We start from the raw sequence: 18,338 nt of genomic DNA on the forward strand, positions 1-18,338 counted from the left end.
AGAAGAAAATGGTTGCAACTAAAGCCACAGTGTCCACGGGGGCCACGAACACCATAACGCTTATCTGGTGGATACGGGCTAGCCTGCATCAGCGTGGCCCGAGACGGAACAACATACGGTGCCCGTGGAGCACATCGTTACTGCATTTTCGATGCACAGGTCCCGCATCGCACCGTGAGTCGCTCTTTGGGGGGCCCTGGTATGCTTTCAGCGCCACCCGGCGCAGGTACGCGTGCACCCCGTGGGGGTGATAAATTTAATGGATGTAATTTAAATATGTCCACTGCCGATGACGCGCTGAAGGAATGTTGCCGAACTTCCGGTTCGGGAGGCTGGTACACTCCTCATTCGCTCAGCCTGTTTTGGGGAAATCCGGAGAACACGAAGTGTCGAATACGGTCAAAAATACGTCCTGTTTGTAATTCACGACAAATTCGTCCCCTTTTCGGTACAACATTTCGGCGCCAGGCCGTCGTGCTGTTGTGATAATCATTATTGACTCATTCTCAGCCTGTTTTTCTTTGGTCTTTCTTCATTCGTTGATTGTTTGATGAATAGCCCCAGTCATATGAACATTACATTCAATACATTTGGTTTGTTATAAAACGTTACGAACATTACTACGAACTATTCAACTACAAATTGTGTCTCTAGGTGTTGTTTTATCTTTTTCGTTGTAAATCATTCCGTGGTCTTAGAGCGCTGCGCTCTGGGTCACCTAATGAGGGGGGCAATGTTGCTAAAGTTTTAATGTGTTCTCTATATCAGATGTCCTGTCAAAAGTCGTTCCTACGTATGTAGGTTTCCACCGTTCAAGACTCAAATCAAATACTCATTAAAGTTCCTTTTTCTCGCGTCGTTTCAGATCGTGGAAGTGTTTTAAGTTTCCGCTAACTCGCGGACTGTAGTGGTGTTACGTTAGAGCGAACGACACTCTGCCTGCCAACCCGAAGCACCGTCACCATCAATGCATAGTGAGGATGATCTAATTGGCCGAACATACAATCACCATCAGCAGCAGCAGCAGCAGCAGCCGCCGCAGCAGCATCAAACGACACAGCAGATCACGACCGTTACGAAGGTCGTGCGCGAGGTGAAGCAGTTGGGCGCGGATGGAACATCGTTCGACTATGTAGCAATGCCTCTGGACATGGGAAGCGACGGTCAACCAATCGACTACGTGTCGATGCCGATGGGTATCTACACCACGCGGACGCAGTACTTAAACTACAACCACATGGATCAACCGGACCAGCCGATGGGAGGCCCGGGGGTGGGCGGACAGTCACAAGCGCAACATCTGCCACCCGGCGCCAAGGTGCTCGGCGCTGGTCCGGGTGGGGGTGGTGGTTCCGGTCACTATCAGGACTACGAGCACTACGCACAGTACGCCGACGGCGGTGGCGTCGGTGGCGGCGGCTATGACCTAGGGCAGGCGGGTCACCATCAGCCGCATCCACAGTCGTATCTGGGCGAGTATCCGATGAACGATCGCTCGAACACGCCACACAATTCGAGCGAAAACAGTGACGCCTCCATCCCGATGCCGATGGGCGTCGGGCCTTCGGCTGCTGCCGCCGCTGCCGCTAGTTTAATGGCTGGGCCGGGAGGGTATCTGCAGGGGCAATACGACGAGATGGGCGAGTACGTCATAGCGCCGTCACCGGGCGGACCGGTCGACCGGCTCTATCCGGACAATCCGTCGGCCATGGTGTACGGGTACGTGTCGACACCGCCGTACGGAACGCTCAGCTCCCACATGGATCCCCACAATGGGGCGGTGGAACCGACGTACGCCACGAAACAGCAGCTAGCGTACGAGGCGGCTGCAGCCGCCGCCGTCGCTAGCGCGCAACAGCAACGCGGCGGCGGCGGTGGTGGTGGTGGCGGACCGATGGTGGCTCCGGATGGGTCGTGTTACTACGATGGTGACGAAGACCTGCACCAGCAGATGTCGAACCTGCAGATACATAATCACGTGTTTCTCCAGCACATCATCACCTCGCCCGGTGGCAGTGGTCGAGCCGGGGTGAGTGGCGGAGCGAACGGAGACGGCAGTGGTAGTGTTGGCGGTGGCGGCAGTGGCATGGGTATGGTCGATCTGGACGAACAGCAGCGACAGATGAAGTGGCGCGACCCCAACCTCACCGAGGTGATCGGTTTCCTCAGCCACCCGAACAACGCCATCAAGGCGAACGCGGCCGCCTACCTGCAGCATCTGTGCTACATGGACGACCCGAACAAACAGCGGACCCGCACGCTCGGCGGCATCCCGCCGCTGGTGAAGCTGCTCGGCCACGAGCATACAGACGTGTTCCGGAATGCGTGCGGTGCGCTGCGGAATCTGTCGTACGGGCGGCAGAACGACGAAAACAAGCGTGCAATTAACAAGGCGGGGGGCATCCAGTCGCTGATACATCTGCTCCGCCGGACGGCCGAGTCGGACATCAAGGAGCTGGTGACGGGCATCATCTGGAACATGTCGTCGTGCGAGGATCTGAAGCGCTTCATCATCGACGACGCGGTCGTCGTGATCGTGTCGTACATCATCATTCCGCACTCGGGCTGGGACCCGGCCAATCCGGGCGAAACGTGCTGGAGCACCGTGTTCCGGAACGCGTCCGGCATCCTGCGCAACGTCAGCTCGGCCGGCGAGTACGCGCGGAAGAAGCTGCGCGAGTGCGAGGGGCTCGTCGATTCGCTGCTGTACGTCATACGGATAGCGATAGAGAAGTCCAACATCGGCAACAAGATCGTCGAGAACTGTGTGTGCATCCTGCGGAACCTCTCGTACCGGTGCCAGGAGGTGGAGGATCCGAACTACGACAAAAATCCCATCCCCCACCACAGTTCGGCCGACGGCGGCAGTGTAGGAGGGAGCGGCGGTGGCAGTGCCATCGTGAGTGCTGCGTCATCAAAGGGCGAAAATTTGGGTTGCTTTGGGGCGAGCAAAAAGAAAAAGGAACAGCAGGCCGCGGCAGCAGCGGCACAGCAGCAGCAGCAACAGCAGCAGCAACAGCTGGCCGCCGCCGACAAGGACCACTCGGCGGCGAACGGAGATCCGGCGCGAATGGCATACAAAAACACTGCTCACTATAAAGGTAGGACGGCCAAACGGCCGCCGTAGCTCGTAATGGGTTCACATTCCCATTCACATTCACGTTCACATTCACATTGTCTTCTTCTTTCCCGTTGTACAGGAGCCGAACAGCTGTGGCAACCGGACGTTGTACATTCTTATCTTGCCTTACTGCAGAGCTGTTCGAATCCGGAAACGCTCGAAGCGGCGGCCGGTGCCCTGCAGAACCTGGCCGCCTGCTACTGGCAGCCGAGCATCGAGATCCGGGCGACGGTGCGCAAGGAGAAGGGCCTGCCGATCCTGGTGGAACTGCTGCGCATGGAGGTGGACCGGGTGGTGTGTGCGGTGGCCACCGCACTCCGCAATCTAGCAATCGACCAAAGAAACAAGGAGCTGATCGGGAAGTACGCGATGCGCGACCTCGTGCAGAAGCTACCGTCGGGCAACCCGCAGTGTGATCAGGGCACGTCGGACGACACGATAGCAGCCGTACTGGCCACACTCAACGAGGTGATCAAAAAGAATGCCGAGTTTGCCCGGTCGCTGCTGGATGCGGGTGGGGTCGAGCGGTTGATGAACATGTCGCGGCAAAAGCTTAAGTACACACCGCGCGTCCTCAAGTTCGCCAGCCAGCTGTTGTTCACGATGTGGCAGCACCAGGATCTGCGCGACGTGTACAAGAAGCACGGCTGGAAGGAACAGGACTTTGTGACGAAAACGATTGCCTCGCGGAACCTCAATAGCAGTAATGGTGGTGGCAGCGGTGGTGGTGTCGGAGGCGGCAGTGGCGGTGGGGCCGGTGGTAGCTACAGCGATAATTCACCCAACTCGCCCAACAACACACTCAACCGTCCGATGGCATCGCAGAGCGGTACCAGATACGAGGACCGCACCATGAAGCGGCAGCAGGCCTCGTCGTCGGCCAACAATGGCGGCCAGGCGATGTCCTTACCACCCGGTGATGGGACGATTAAGATGGGTAAGCTTCTGGGCGCCGCGCAGTGCCGGATTGTTGTACAGCCAGTTTGGCGCATATTAACAGTCTCTTAAACCGCTTCATTGTGTCCACTTGCAGGAAGATGAACGAACTCTCAAATATCCACACTGCGTCCGGATAGCGCCAATGGTGACCTCCTGTGATGATGACCCGAAGGTGCGGCCCGAGAGCCACGTATCCACGGCGTGCTACAAATAGTGGAGATGATCTTGATGAACCATACGACGACGACGCGGACGACGACGATACGAGAAAGACACGACGATCATGATGATAGGTGGTGGAGTAGATCGTAGCAGACCGCTCTCAATCTTTCTTTGTGCAGAAGGGAAATCATAAACGAATCTTCCCTAGTATGCTAAACACTACTCGTAAGGAGGAAGAGAGAAATTTAGCCCACGACTTAGCCCCACACGGAGCGACAGAGCAAAAGAGAGGGAAGTAGCCTAGGCTTAGCAATCACGACAGCAACACAGCTTCTTCTCTTCGAGAGAGGACATCTGACCTTGAATTCTAGAAATTTTATTATTTCCGTTGAAAGTGCACCTTCTTGGCTTTCCATAACCAACTCACACACGCGCATATACACAGCCACACGCTAGACTTTCCAGTACATTTCACCGAACACTCTTTTTCTCATTACTCTCTCTCTCCCTCTCTCTCGCTCAAATACGGTTGACGACGGATTCGTCGTCGCCCCACCAGTCCGTAGCTAGGTAGTGTTTCATCCCAGCAGCGATGCATCTTCATCCGATTCGACCATCGCGGTGGTGTGTTTGCAAACGCTGCGTAGTAGATTCTATCAAATTCGCATTCTATCGACGAACGAGATGGTGTTGTAATAAGTGTAGTAAGAAATTGGACGAGAACAGGTTGCCAGCGATGTTGAGCCGGCGAAGCGAACGGACCCTTGCCACAAAACCTAACTATCTGGGTTCAAAATAAGGACGAAGTGGATTGGTTGCTTGCACTACTCCTAACGTTGTTCCTTCGTGTTTTTGTGTCCGTACTTTGGCAAAACCTTTTTCATGTATTTTTATTTTTCTTACGTGCTTTTCAACTGGTGGCCAGTACGCTTGATTGCATTGCAGCGGGCTGGAATGACATCGTTTTTTTGCTTGGGTATTCTTTTAAAAGAGTGCAGTTTCGAATGCTTCGAAAGCTATACGGGATTAAATTAGTAGACCACCGGAGCAACTTGATCACGAAAACATTCCATACGTTGACTGGAAAACTGAATTCATTCGGTGAACGTCGGTTTGTAGTGGGGCATTTTCTGCTTTAGAGTTTTGACGGTTAAAGATACACCGGATGAGTTTTCCCATGAATTGTATTTTGTATGTTGGGAGTTATTAAGAAGGAATGGCGGGTGCGTTTGAAAAGATTGGAAAAGAAATGGTTTGAAAAGATTGCACTTGCAAGTATGCACGCACCGTAACAGGGCCACCTCGTCCATAGACTGATCCTTCTTTTGTCACCATAAATTTTCACCTTCTCATTCTGCTAGTTTTTCATCTGCTCCTTTCTGTCGGTCACACGCATAGCACACACTTTCCTCGCGCATTTCTAAGGGTCGAAATATGCGAATAACGGGTAAATTCATTTCAATCCGTATCAAACAAGGTGGGAGTAAACGCAACTCAGCATGGGACGCTTTGCATCTATATTAATGTGGCATTCCAAACAAACAATCCTAATGCCGGTAATCAACTAACTTTACAATATATCTAACATTACTTTATGAAACGAAAAGTATAAAACGAAACGATCGACAGAGTCGGCCGCCGAGTGATGAAACAAGACCGCACGAGGCATTGACCTCGGCCGGTGCTACATGGCGTAATAGCCTCGTAGAGGGTGTGACGACGACAGGTGGGGAACACACAGTTATCAACCTCAGCTAAGTTTAGAAATTACGACCTCTCTCCTGTTAAACGGCAACATACGATACACATTTTTGGATCTAACGATTATAAAGCACAGTTTAGAAAGCATCATCACCACACCCCGCATCATCAAGCAGCTCATGCGCATGCGCACATAGCGTTAGTCGGGCTACACTCGCGGCGTAGACGGCAGCAGAGTGGAATATAAAATAACCAATAGCAAGTCATTTATATACATACATCTAGTGGCAACAAGGACGAAGTGACGCAGAATGCGAACGATCGGTGTAATTCACGTAACGGAAACATATTTATAATTACTTCAGGCATTTACAGAAAGCACACACAGGCATCAGGCATAAACTAAGAGCAAGAATCAGTGGATTCAAGCGGTGCAAGATCGGGAGTGTAAAAGTCAGTGTACGTACAGCAGGATAAACATGTCGTTGGCAAGCCGTTCGGGGCGGAACCACTTTTCACGCATCCTCCATTTATATAAAGGCATACACTAGACACACACGCTAGAACAAAATGGTGACCTACGGAAACCCAACCCATTTTAATCCCTCGCACTTGAAACGACGGTAGGTGCAAAATAGCCACAGGGGCGCCCCGTTACACAACACACGTTAAGGTAGGAAAGTTCGTATCGCAAAGCAAAACAAGGAAGCGAAATATTCTAGCTCAAAAAGAAACGAAACGCAAACACACGACAGTACAGGATCAACAAGTAATGGACACAAGTTTGGGGAAGTAATGTACTCAAAAGCACTAGCAGGCAACAGGGGTAACAAACAATGTAGGATAAAAGTAAACGTAGGGCATGCACCAAGAACCTTAACATGGCAGGAAAGAGTATGGACTAAGCTGTGGCATAAAGCACACCGATGACGACAGATTGCTCGCAGCTCGCAGGCAGCTCATCTTCGGGCACTAATAATTGCACAACGCACGGCAATTGCTGAGTTTCTGAACCACACTTTGCGTACTTGATTTCTTTGCGTTGCTCTTCTTTGTCTGTCTATTACTTATAGCTCGCGCACGATGATGGTGGCCCAACAAACGTGTGCTAGTTGCGAACCACCTGTCTCTCAGGGGTTGGACGAAGGAAGCAAATCCTTAACCACAGCCAACATACGCATGCAAATGGAAATGAAATTTCTCTGAAAGATTTCTTCGCTCCTTCAATTGAAATGAATCTGAATGTAGAATGTTTATAATATAATGAAACAAAAAAATTAAACAAATACAACTCAAAACCAAAACACGAACGTGGACGATAGTGGTGGACTAGACGCGGTGGAACGTGGAACGTAAAACTCCAAAAACATTACTAGGCTTCACGGGTTCGTAAGGAACAAACACTCAATATGAGAAGGACGAAGAGAGAGTGATAGGAGAGGGAGAGAGAGATGGAAGTATAGCCTGTCTTGAGTGGTTGGAACCAATTGCATTAGTAATTGATAATACAAATTATCTGGAAATACAGACACTGAATCGACACAAACGCAGGAAAATGGTAGAACAAATGTTAGATTAGGAGTAACTATACAAATAACAGGAAATCGAAGGATTGGCCATTGCGCTTGATTCAAAACCGCTCTGCGAGCTAGCAGGGGCAAATGTGACTAACTCCCAAAATCTGCCCAGTGAAGGGAGAAACTGCTCTCGGAACTCGGGTTTCAGCCAGCTTCGGGGAGTGTGTGGTGATGCTAGAATTGGCGCAGGCTAGTGCAAGAATCACACATGAATTGATGGTCAATTTTATCGTAACACTAAAATCTCCCAACCTTGTACGACGACAATGGAGCAGCGTGTGTGTTTTGCTGGGTGATTGCTTTAAAAAGCTGTACACAGGCACAGGACGAAGCGCTCGCGCTACTAGCGGTCCGAAAGAATGGGATGAAGGGAACGAATATGCTGCCATAGGAACAAGATACGTCTTGGGGAACAAAGTGGATGTCTGTTAAGGGCTCTGTGTTTGTGTACTTTTTATCATCTCCCATCTAGAGAACAAAGCTCATTCTGTAACTGTACTACAAAAAACCAAAATGCATCTCGATGGTATAATATGGATCTCGCAGAAATTTTTGGCGATGGAAAATTGATGGCTTATTTATTGGCCGTGTCAGTCAATCAGTCAGTAGCATTAACAAATTCGGTCCACTTTCGGTGATGGTTTATTTGAACTTTATGATGTGATTGTTGGTTTTTCTGTACTGCAAAAGAATTGATGCCGATCAGGAAAATCGGCAACTGATTAGCGAAAGCGGAGCATAATTGCATAGGACGTGACATCCTCGAAAGCTTCCTTTCCGCGTACGCTCCTTAATTGCGTTGAATTACCTTTAACTGGAAAACGAATAGTACAGATTAAAACATAACAACAAAAAATCTACTGTACACGTGCGTTACAAACGAAATGGCAGCATTTGATAGGGGTTAAGACAAAAGACATGCAAACGCAATGGATTGGTGAAAAAAACCATAGGAGAGGCCAGCCAAGAGGACGGTTGAATGAAGATGGTACGTGTTGTGGATGGAACATGACAGGGTAGAAACGAATGGTAGCGGAAGGCGAGGAAGGAATCCACCACCCACGCCCTACTGGTTGAATTAGTGTAATTCCATCCCTGTATTTACTTATTATCTCTATCTGCTGCTGTTGCAGCTCCGGATTGATAGTTGCTGATTTTTATTTTATGTTTTCTTTCGATTTATACTCCCTTCAGCTGGAAGAATGATATTACGGTGTAGTTACAGAAAGAATTCCAGAGAGTATACATGTATGTACGTATTAGTATGTTTATTTTATTTCACTTCCTTAAAAGCTTCCGTTTAGGCAATACGACGATAGGTGCAAGTGATTCTTTCGAAATATTTTGTGTCACGGTGAGCGCAAGGTTTGGTTTGAATGGAACAGAAAAATTGACGGTCAGCCCAAGAAGGACATCCTTTCACACCACATAAAGACATGGACGCGCTCCGTCAATCGCGGCGCTAGTTAAGAAACAGAAAATCAACCAACGTCTCATCAATCTCTCGTAAGAGCAGGTTGGAAAAAAGTAAAACAAAACGAACCGCGAACATTGGATGGTGGGTGATAGGCCACCGTTCTCCTGTTGCAGAAAACACAGGCAAAAAACAACAAAAAAGGTATATTTTAAACCATGAAGTACGCATTAAAGGGAAACATTTCTTTTTTTTGAAAATGCAATAAAAATAAATTATTGATATTCGAATAAATCAGTGGTGCGGTTCGTTATTTAAGCGAACAGTTATTTAAGGCGGAAGCCTTTGACAACCCAATGCACATTTCCGTCAGACGAGCTAACTCACCACTTTGTGGGGAATCCGTCAGGTGACAAGATGACAGTTTTGCTTGTTGACAAAGCTTCGTCGGAATCACATCAGCCGATGGACCGCTTGGACAGAGATGAGAATATGGTATGCTATATTGGGACCAACGCCTTGCACTTCCTCTGATTGTTCGGATTATGATTACGAGCGCTCTCAATACCGTTTCTAGCATCGCATCGGACTTCTTTTACCCCAACATGGGCGGTGTCGAAGAGCACATCTTCAACCTGTCGCAGTGTTTGCTCGCCCGGGGCCACAAAGTGATCATCATAACGCACTCGTACGCTGACCGTAAAGGCGTCCGGTACATGACAAATGGCCTGAAGGTGTACTACGTTCCGATCAAAGTGTTCTACAATCAAGTCGTCCTGCCGACGATGATCTGCAACATTCCACTACTTCGGTACATCCTGATCCGCGAGCAAATTGAAATCGTTCACGGACATTCCGCTTTCAGCACGCTGGCCCACGAGACGATGAACGTAGCACAACTACTAGGATTACGGGTAATCAACGGCGGAAGCTCGGACGCTGTGTCTGAGGTAACATTAATTGTTTTCTCCCCTCCTCCGTAGTCTGTTTTCACCGACCACAGCCTGTTCGGGTTTGCTGATCTGTCGGCGGTGGTTACGAACAAATTTTTGGAAATTTCTCTCGCCAACTGCAACCATTGTATTTGTGTGTCCCATACCGGTAGGTTGCAAAAGGAGGCCGTGGTTCTGTGCGCTTCACTAAGTTATCTTTATACTGAACGTTGAAGGTAAAGAAAATACTGTTCTTCGCGCCAAAGTTCATCAGGACAAGGTATCTGTGATACCGAACGCTGTCGACACGGCCTACTTTACACCGAATCCCTGTCGGAGGCCTAACGACGATGAGACAAGTACAGTAGCAAACAAATTGTGCTCCACAACACCACCATATTGATCGTAAATTTGTTTTTTTCCTGCTTTTCATTTAGTTAACGTGGTCGTAGTGTCGCGATTAGTGTACCGCAAGGGGGTCGACTTGCTGGCTGGCATTCTACCGAAGCTCAAACACCTGCCCAACGTACACTTCATCATCGGCGGCGATGGACCCAAGCGGGCGCTCTTGGAAGAGATACGCGAGCGAAACAACATTCAGGATCGGGTAGTGATGCTGGGAGCGCTCGAGCACGCCAAGGTGCGGGATGTACTCGTGCAGGGACATATTTTCCTCAATACCTCCCTCACCGAGGCATACTGTATGGCGATCGTAGAGGCTGCCGCCTGTGGACTTCAGGTGGTTTCGACAAAGGTCGGAGGCATTCCGGAAGTCCTGCCCTCGAGTTTGATGATCCTCACCGAACCCACCGTGGAGTCCGTCTACCGTGGCTTAAGGGAAGCGATACGGCGCGAGGTTGAAAAGAAGCAAATTGCTAGCTCGCGGTATCTGAATGGCTCGCTCGGTGGACACACGTCAAAGTCTCCCCAAACACCACCACCGATGCACAGCCACGGTTCTTGCGCATTCGAGCGGAATCAAACCGTTGCCAATCTTTATAACTGGAACAACGTGACAGAGCGCACTGAAAAGGTGTACCGCACGGTACTACGGGAACCTTCTGCTACGCTGGATATTATGATGAAAAAGTAAGATCATGTTCTTGACGAGAGACGCAATTGATAATCACTGGTTAATCGATTTCTACAGCTGCCTCCGAAGTGGCGTTTGGCCGTTTGTACTAGTCATCTCACTGTGCCATTTGCTGCTCCGCTTTTTGGACTGGTTCGTTCCGCGAAAATTTATTGATCTCTGCTGCACGGACAATCCGTTCGCCAGCAATGTGGTTCCAGTTGCACCGCGGCCAAACTGTCAACCGATGGAACACGGATCTGTTGCAGCCCGAAGAAAGCGGGAAAGGTTTTCGTGCCGCCAGGTGGCCCTCGCGGTGGACGACTGACCAGTCAGAGGGTCGCGTAACGGGACATTTTATACGGGATTTTTTTGAGTTTGCAAAAACATCGTGAAATACACGCACAAAAAGCGAGCCAAAAATTACTTTTTCGTGTTAATCAAAATATTCACCACCGCAAGGTTTTGTACATAAAATTCGCCCACAAAGTCGATGGACGACCGTTAGATGTCGACGCAATGTCACCCGTATGTCGACTTTTGCCCGATTCGCCTGACGGCTTTCGGGCCGTCAAAACATGCCCTATAAAATGTCGGAAACAAAGTAAGTTAAAAACGCTTTTCTCGTGTTAATTTTTCCTTATTTTGTGTGTTGCTGAATCAACCGAAAGGGAAACGATGTTGCGAACGAAACGGGGGGTTCTTAGAAACGCAGCAAGCGTAAATGCATGTGGTTCTTTCGCGCAGAAGTGACGGTAGAGTGCGGTGCAAAATGTTCTCTTTCGGCGAATGGTACATGCGCTCGCTTGGGGTGCCGAAAATGAGGGTCTGTTCGCTGGGATGTCGAATTCGGTGCAAACCATAGTTCTGAAGGATGGTTTTTGCAAAGCGAAAGAACACATCTACGAAAGGCAAAGCGTGTCGCACTGCGAAGTGGTAGGAGCTAATGTCGTGTCACCAGTTTTGTGTACTTTGCGTTGTGTGGCTGTGTGCATGTGTGTGCGCCTAATTTAATGTTCCATGCCAATGAATGTTTATCACCGTTTGTTCTTGTTCGATTTCCTCTCCCCCCTCTCCGGTTATCAGTGAGGATTTACTTACCTACGACTTGGGCAACGATGATCCGGCTATGCTCAACGAAGACGAGCTGCTGCTGTCCGATGACGGTGAGCGCGCGCCAACCGATCGATTTCCGTCGCTTCCAAGCGCTGCTGCAGTGCAATAATTGATGTCTTTTTTCAACTTTTCTTTCCGTGTTCCGGTATTGCGCACAGAGGGTGGCATCAAAATTGACCAGCAGGATGAGGAGTTTCTGCTGAGTGAATCGGAAGAATGGGTAAGCAAACAGCTGTCCGCGCGAGAGGGTGATTCGGTCGAGACACCCGCCGGTGAACCTGAGAAGATCGAACATGAGCCACCGCAGCGTCGAAGGGGAGGACACACGGCTACTGCAGCTGAGAGCAAAGATGCGGTAACATGTGAGAACTCGAGCAGCGGTTTCCACGAACCGCGCTCCTCCGTGGCGGTTCCCAGCGCTGTGCACAAGGAAGTATCGGATGCACGTACCGAATCCTCGATGGCCTCGACGGCGGAAGACAACGAAACCGAGGCGGATTGTGCTGATTCCGTGTTATCACAAGAGACCGTTACAACGGACTCGAAGAGTTTGACCTCGGTGGCAACGACTAGTGCGTCCGAGTCAACGGTTTCTGGTGGTAAAAGGTCATCGGATTTGCGATTGTTCGCTTCACCGGCCCGTTCGAACGCAGAAAGCTTGGGTAGCGTAGTTAGCGCATCGATCCGATCAGAGCGGACAGCGGCAAGTCAACAGTGTGATACGACCTCGTCGGAAGATGTGATCGATTTATACACGAGTGGGCACAATCCGACCGACCTGGACCCTTCCTATGATACGGACGAATCAAACGAAAAGCGTGGATGGAAGAACGAAACGAAGGGTCAGGATCAGCGGCATACGGCCGTGCAGCAACAGCTTCATCACCACCAGCAACAGCAGCACCACCACCAACAACAACAACACCATCAACAGCAACAGCATCTCCACGGGCCAGGAAACCGACAACCACATCCGGGTGCCTTCGGAAAGCCGGTTCTAAAGCATCCCCTGCTTGCTCCCGGCCAACAGCAGCCACATGCTGGTATGGGTAATCCGCTTCTCGGACCGCACGGTGGTCTAGCCGGATTCGGCTTGCCACTCGGCGGTAACCGAATCGACTTCCGGACCGGTGGTAACCGGCCACGCTTTCCAGTGCGGCCCAATTTCCCCCCTGAAATGAACCAGTACCGAGGCATTGGCCGAATGAACTTTCCTCCCGGTGGCCATCCACCAGGCGTACACCCTCCACCGGGTCCGATGGGTCCTCGGGGTCTAGGAATGCCGATGCCGCACCGTGGTTTTCCACCGCGACCTCCTCCCTTTGATATGATGCGACCGGTGCGACCGGGAGAACGGGTGACGTACGAGGGAGTGCGTCTAAGACCACACTTGGTGGCAAACGTGGCAAACTTGGCGGCTATGTATCGTGGCACGGCACCGCTGAACGGGCCGAGTACTGGTGGTACAGGTGTGCAGCCGGGTGGCCCGAGACCAGCTCCCGGTTCAAATGGCCCCCAGTTTGGACCGCACCTATCGCAAATGCAACCGAACCAATCGGTCCCCGTGGGACCGATAGGTGGAGCAAATGCCGCAGCTGTTGGTGGTGTATCTGTGGCTCCTCCTCAGTCACTGCTTTCCGGCACTTTCGATCCGATGTCGTTGGGAGGAAAACCGTTGCCAGCAGTTGTGACACCAGCCGTAGCTCCGTTTCCACAAAAAGTCCTCATCAATCCCAACTTTAAGGGGGGCGTCGAAGCCGTGAAGAGTAAGTGTTCAGTTCGGTCCGATATTACCTTTAATCCGGTACAGTGTAACTCCAACAACTTGTCTCTTGCTATATTTTGTTTGCAGATCAGCTGATGCGCGATGCTGCTCTCAACTCGCAGCAGTTCGTTGCCAGTGTTAGTACCGTCGCGCGTCAGGTCAGCGATGAGGAACTGTTGCGTCAGCAGGAAGAGTTCATCAACAAGAATCGTATCGAGGTGGAGAAACGGCGCCAAGAACGGTCACCATCGCCGTCCCGAGAGCGCGACCGCGACAGGGAACGTGAACGAGAACGCGAGCGGGATCGTGCTAGATCACGTGAAAGAGAAACGCGGGAACGAGAGCGAGAACGGGAGCGCGAACGAGAGCGCGATCGAGAACGAGATGTACGTGAGGCACCACGGGCGCGCTCTCGTGATCGTGAGCGTGAATACTCACCCAGGCGAGCGTATCACAGGGCTCCCCCTGGTGGCGAAAGCCGTGAGCGAGAATTGGCGGGAAGACCGAGAAGAAACTTTGTCCGCGGCAGAAATGACAGCCGCGAACGTGATGATGATCATCGGTTCCCGAAGCGTCGAAAGAGCGGTGATTACGGTGACAACCATCGCGGTAATCACGAGGTATGTGGCGAGTAGTTTGACAGAACGCTCCATCTGGGGTGTAACAACCATATTACGGATTCACGCCCACTCTCCCCCTCCATTTCTGCAGCGTAATGACGATGATGAGGATCCGGAAACAAGAGCTTATCGTATCGAGATCGAAAAGCAGAAAGTGACACGGGAGAAGATGCTCCGCGAAAAGGAGATGCGCCGGAAGCGGGCCGCTGAGGAGAAACTGAAGAGTCGCTCAAATGTAAGTTGATGAACAGGTGGATCCGAGAAACTCAAACTGCATTTCCGAAATTGAAAAATCCAATTGGTCTGATTTGATTCCTCTCACCATTCCAGGAGAGTAAGCCACAGGAGAACACTCCACCGAAACTAACGCCACTGGTGGTAACGGAGAAGAAAATTATTACGTTGAAAAAGAAACCCGATCCAACGACGGTGCCGGCAACGTCGACCGATGATGAAATGCGCCACCGCCATGCGGACACGGAACGTGTCGCTCATCATGCGACTAGCAAATCGAATGAACAGCATGGGCGAGATGGTGGTTCCCGTTGTTCCGGTCGGTCGACTGCAAATGATTTGCACGAATCAAACGAAGCATCGACCACCACCACCACCGTGGACAGCTTCCAACGGCAGCGTAAAAATAGCGAGCTAACGTCGGAAGCGATTGAATTGGATCTGCTCGAGGAGCTTCTGTTGCGTGAACCCACTCCCGAACCGATGCCTACGAGGCCGAAAACTGTGGTCACCACCACCACAACCACTAACAGTAGTCAGGTTACGACCACTAGCAATACTACATCCGCTCGAGCGGTTATTGCAACGTCTTCGAGCACCGGAACGAGTAACAGCCCCAAGGAGCGCAGCGGCGGAGCGAGACGGATCGTGCTGAAGCCGATGGCATCGGGAGCGGCGAAAAAGGATCGACAGGAGGCGAGAATCGACCAGCATCATCACCAGCAGCAGCAGCACCATCATCACCACCATCATCAGCAATCGGCGACCGTCCTCAGTGGCAGCAAGCGACGTATTTTCGATCGGCTGGACAAGCGCATCGGAGTGAATGAGGCTGACAAACAGAAGATTCAAAGGTTAGTCAAGCATAATTAAGCCAACCAATCAATTATGCGCCCTTTTCCAAAATTCCATAAGCAGATTCACTACTCGTGACCCGTTTTGGCCCCACTTTCCCGCAGACTGGGAGAGCCTTTTGAACAAACAAATTTTTGGGCACGCGAATCGAACGCTCGGTTCGCGGATATGTGTATTTAGAACACTAATATTAGAAGCAAAAGTGAAAGCATTAGTTTACAAGTGACGTTTCGCCATCTCCATTCGGGTAACGTTTGGTTTCTCTACGTTTAACCTTACTAAGTTCACTACTAACGGTAGGTCCTAGTAGAGGCAAACATCGAACAACAAGCTGCTATGTGGGACACACTATAGAATTACAATGGGCTACCGCGAACATGATGATAAACCGTTTTCAAAGATTGTTTTTTTTTTCGTTAATTGATCGATCATGTTTTAACGTGGCTTTTATATGTTTGTCCCTTTTTTAACTCTACTCTGTATTACTTTACTGATAGAAAGCGTTCGTGGTTTCTTTCAATTTTACTCTACTGACTAATCATGTTCGTTTTTTCAATCCATGATACGCATTATACGTTTGTGTATTATTTTATCGATTTTGACCTCTTGTTTGGTATATTTTTTTTTGTTCACCCTATTGCTTGCCTTGGCGCTCCAAGGTTTGCCGATGTCAGCCTTTCCCTTCTAAGCTTAGAAAAGTATTCCAAAAAACTGTGTGTGTTTATGTACTAGAATTAGTGCAAACGCGAGTTGTGTAAAGATTCAGATCAAGTTAATTTCTAGCTGCATTAGAAGAAAACACTTTCAACGTACGCACCTTCAATATTCATACCCTCACGTGCAAACCGGGGTTATCAACTGTTAACGACTGAATGTATTATGTGTCATGGCTTTCGTTTTCCGTTTGGAAACGTGAAAAAATGTATCCAAAATCGTGCACCGGTGTGTTAGGGTCAGATAGGAGATCATGAAAGGTGGTAGGATAAAGTGGATTGGAAAATTAGGAAAGAAGTCAAAGTTTTTCCCGCTTTCTGTTTCCTCACAATTTTGCGTCAGAAGCGACGAATATTTGTGATTGAAACGAATGAAACAAAAGCACTTTCGATACACAAACTAACACACATACCTAGAGAGGAGGACTATTCCCTTTCGCTTTAAATATACTAGCTTTCGTCTCTTTCAGCAATGAAGTACGAATTAATTAAGGTGACCAATAAAATAAAGCATAACAAACTGTTCATTCAACGTACACGTATGAGAAAAAAGAACAACTACACAACCCAATGTAGACGTGGTTTTTATTGTGTAAATAATATTAGTGATGCTTTCCTATTTTTTTGTTTGATAAAAAAGAAGGGAAGCTATTTTAAGGTATTACTAGAGCGTGCCACGCTGCGAAACGACGCTTGGCTGGTGGCTGTGCGACTGTTATCTATTCTCTCGTTACACTGTCGGTAGTTAAAATGTTTGTTTTCCAGTTTCTAACTCATAAGCTCTCGTTATCCAAACTGTCGAATCGAACTGAACACACCGTGTAAATGGGAGTAGACATCTTGTACAGTGCTAGGTCGGTGGCTAGAGTAGAACTTTATTTGATTCAACTGTTCTCGCAGAAAGTAGGTTAGTTCGCGCTTTCAAGTGGCGTTCTTGTCCTTTGGAAGGTCTTCCGTCAGTTCAACAGACCATGAAATGCGAATGGAATCGAATCGAAAGTGACAGCAAAAGAAACAATAGTACAAATGTTGCCTGCGAGAAGCCGAATCTTTCGGGTTCCCTTTTGAGGGAGAAAAGCTGTTAAAAAATAGGATAAAACGTACAAACCCAAACCACCACGAAAGACTGTGACCGGTGTTGCGAAAGAACGAATAGTCTAATGCGGGTTTGAACTGCATTTATTATCGACGGAACTGTGCTCCTGCAGCAAGGTTTGTCGGTAGTTTTATTTTGCATTTTTCGAATCGAAGAACGGCATAGCTAGAATCGTTTATAAACTCATAAACTACATTAGGGACACGTAGCGCTTAGTTGTACGCATCGTGTTATCGCATTAGTTGTGTCAAGAAACGACAAACAGCGGTAAAAGTCTTTAGCCGTAAGCTTTAGCCACAACCAAACATCGCCACAGACCGCAGGCCCAAAGGGTTGAAAAGAATAACACTGACAGCACACAGGGCACAATTTCATTTATTTATGTACAAAGCGTGGTCGCGAGGATTCTCCCTCAGGCTTGTTTTGCTGGCGCGTACCGGTAGCAGCAGGCAGCTACTACGGAGTCGTAGGTACTGCTGGCTTAGTTTTACTTTATATAGTGTTCCGCCTTTATCTAACGCGTGTCTCTCAAGAAGAGCCGTTTCTCGCTCGTGGTGGTCTCGCTGCTCAGGAAAGGAAGTCGCTTTCGCGTCATTTTTAGTTTTTATAGTTTAACGGGAAGGGTTCGTAGCCAGGTGCAACAAACATTGTAGTTAAACCCCAACAAACCTCCTTTACGCAAATCCTTTCCCCAAATGTCCTTATCACATGCTGTGGGAGGGTAGTTTCCCATTCTTTTGTCTCCACCATCACCACCACCACAGGTTTATCTTTCCGTGGGATTCTAGCGAATATCACTTTACAAACGGGGTAATAAATGGGGATGTGGTTAAAACAAACACTTTCCATCAAGCCACAAGCACAAAAAGATGCGCATCCGAGTGCGCCAAGTAAAAACAAAATAAATAAACTCATCACAGTATGCCTTTCGTTTTTGCAAAGGTCTTTTTAACAACATTTGTGTGTGTTTTTCCTAAAATTTGTTTACGAAAGAAATCGATGCCCCTGTGCCTGAAGCACA

The 18,338-nt window shown here is 49.3% G+C and overlaps 3 protein-coding genes across 3 annotated transcripts; all 3 read left to right on the forward strand.

Annotated features, from left to right (window-relative positions):
* Nucleotides 1-1,033: 1,033 nt before the first annotated feature.
* LOC131215188 (catenin delta-2) lies at nt 1,034-4,274 on the forward strand (the record flags this gene model as incomplete). The annotated part of the gene is made up of 3 exons (XM_058209575.1): nt 1,034-3,101; nt 3,201-4,102; nt 4,155-4,274. Coding segments are annotated over 3 exons (3,090 nt in total), but the record flags the coding sequence as incomplete, so codon positions are not given.
* Nucleotides 4,275-9,357: 5,083 nt separating this feature from the next.
* LOC131216339 (phosphatidylinositol N-acetylglucosaminyltransferase subunit A) lies at nt 9,358-11,316 on the forward strand. Its single transcript, XM_058210802.1, has 6 exons — nt 9,358-9,409; nt 9,492-9,828; nt 9,898-10,015; nt 10,083-10,205; nt 10,284-10,935; nt 10,997-11,316. Exons 1-6 carry the CDS (start codon nt 9,399-9,401, stop codon nt 11,244-11,246), a joined length of 1,491 nt encoding a protein of 496 aa, XP_058066785.1. The 5' UTR covers nt 9,358-9,398; the 3' UTR covers nt 11,247-11,316.
* Nucleotides 11,317-11,508: 192 nt separating this feature from the next.
* Nucleotides 11,509-18,166, forward strand: LOC131215189 (daf-12-interacting protein 1-like). Its single transcript, XM_058209577.1, has 7 exons — nt 11,509-11,522; nt 12,005-12,084; nt 12,193-13,800; nt 13,887-14,419; nt 14,511-14,654; nt 14,750-15,507; nt 16,168-18,166. The coding sequence occupies exons 1-7, from the start codon at nt 11,509-11,511 to the stop codon at nt 16,238-16,240; spliced, it is 3,210 nt and encodes a 1,069-aa protein (XP_058065560.1). The 3' UTR covers nt 16,241-18,166.
* Nucleotides 18,167-18,338: the final 172 nt, after the last annotated feature.

This window comes from Anopheles bellator, chromosome 1 (assembly GCF_943735745.2).
Source record: "Anopheles bellator chromosome 1, idAnoBellAS_SP24_06.2, whole genome shotgun sequence".
In the NCBI taxonomy this organism is placed as follows: Eukaryota; Metazoa; Arthropoda; class Insecta; order Diptera; family Culicidae; genus Anopheles; species Anopheles bellator.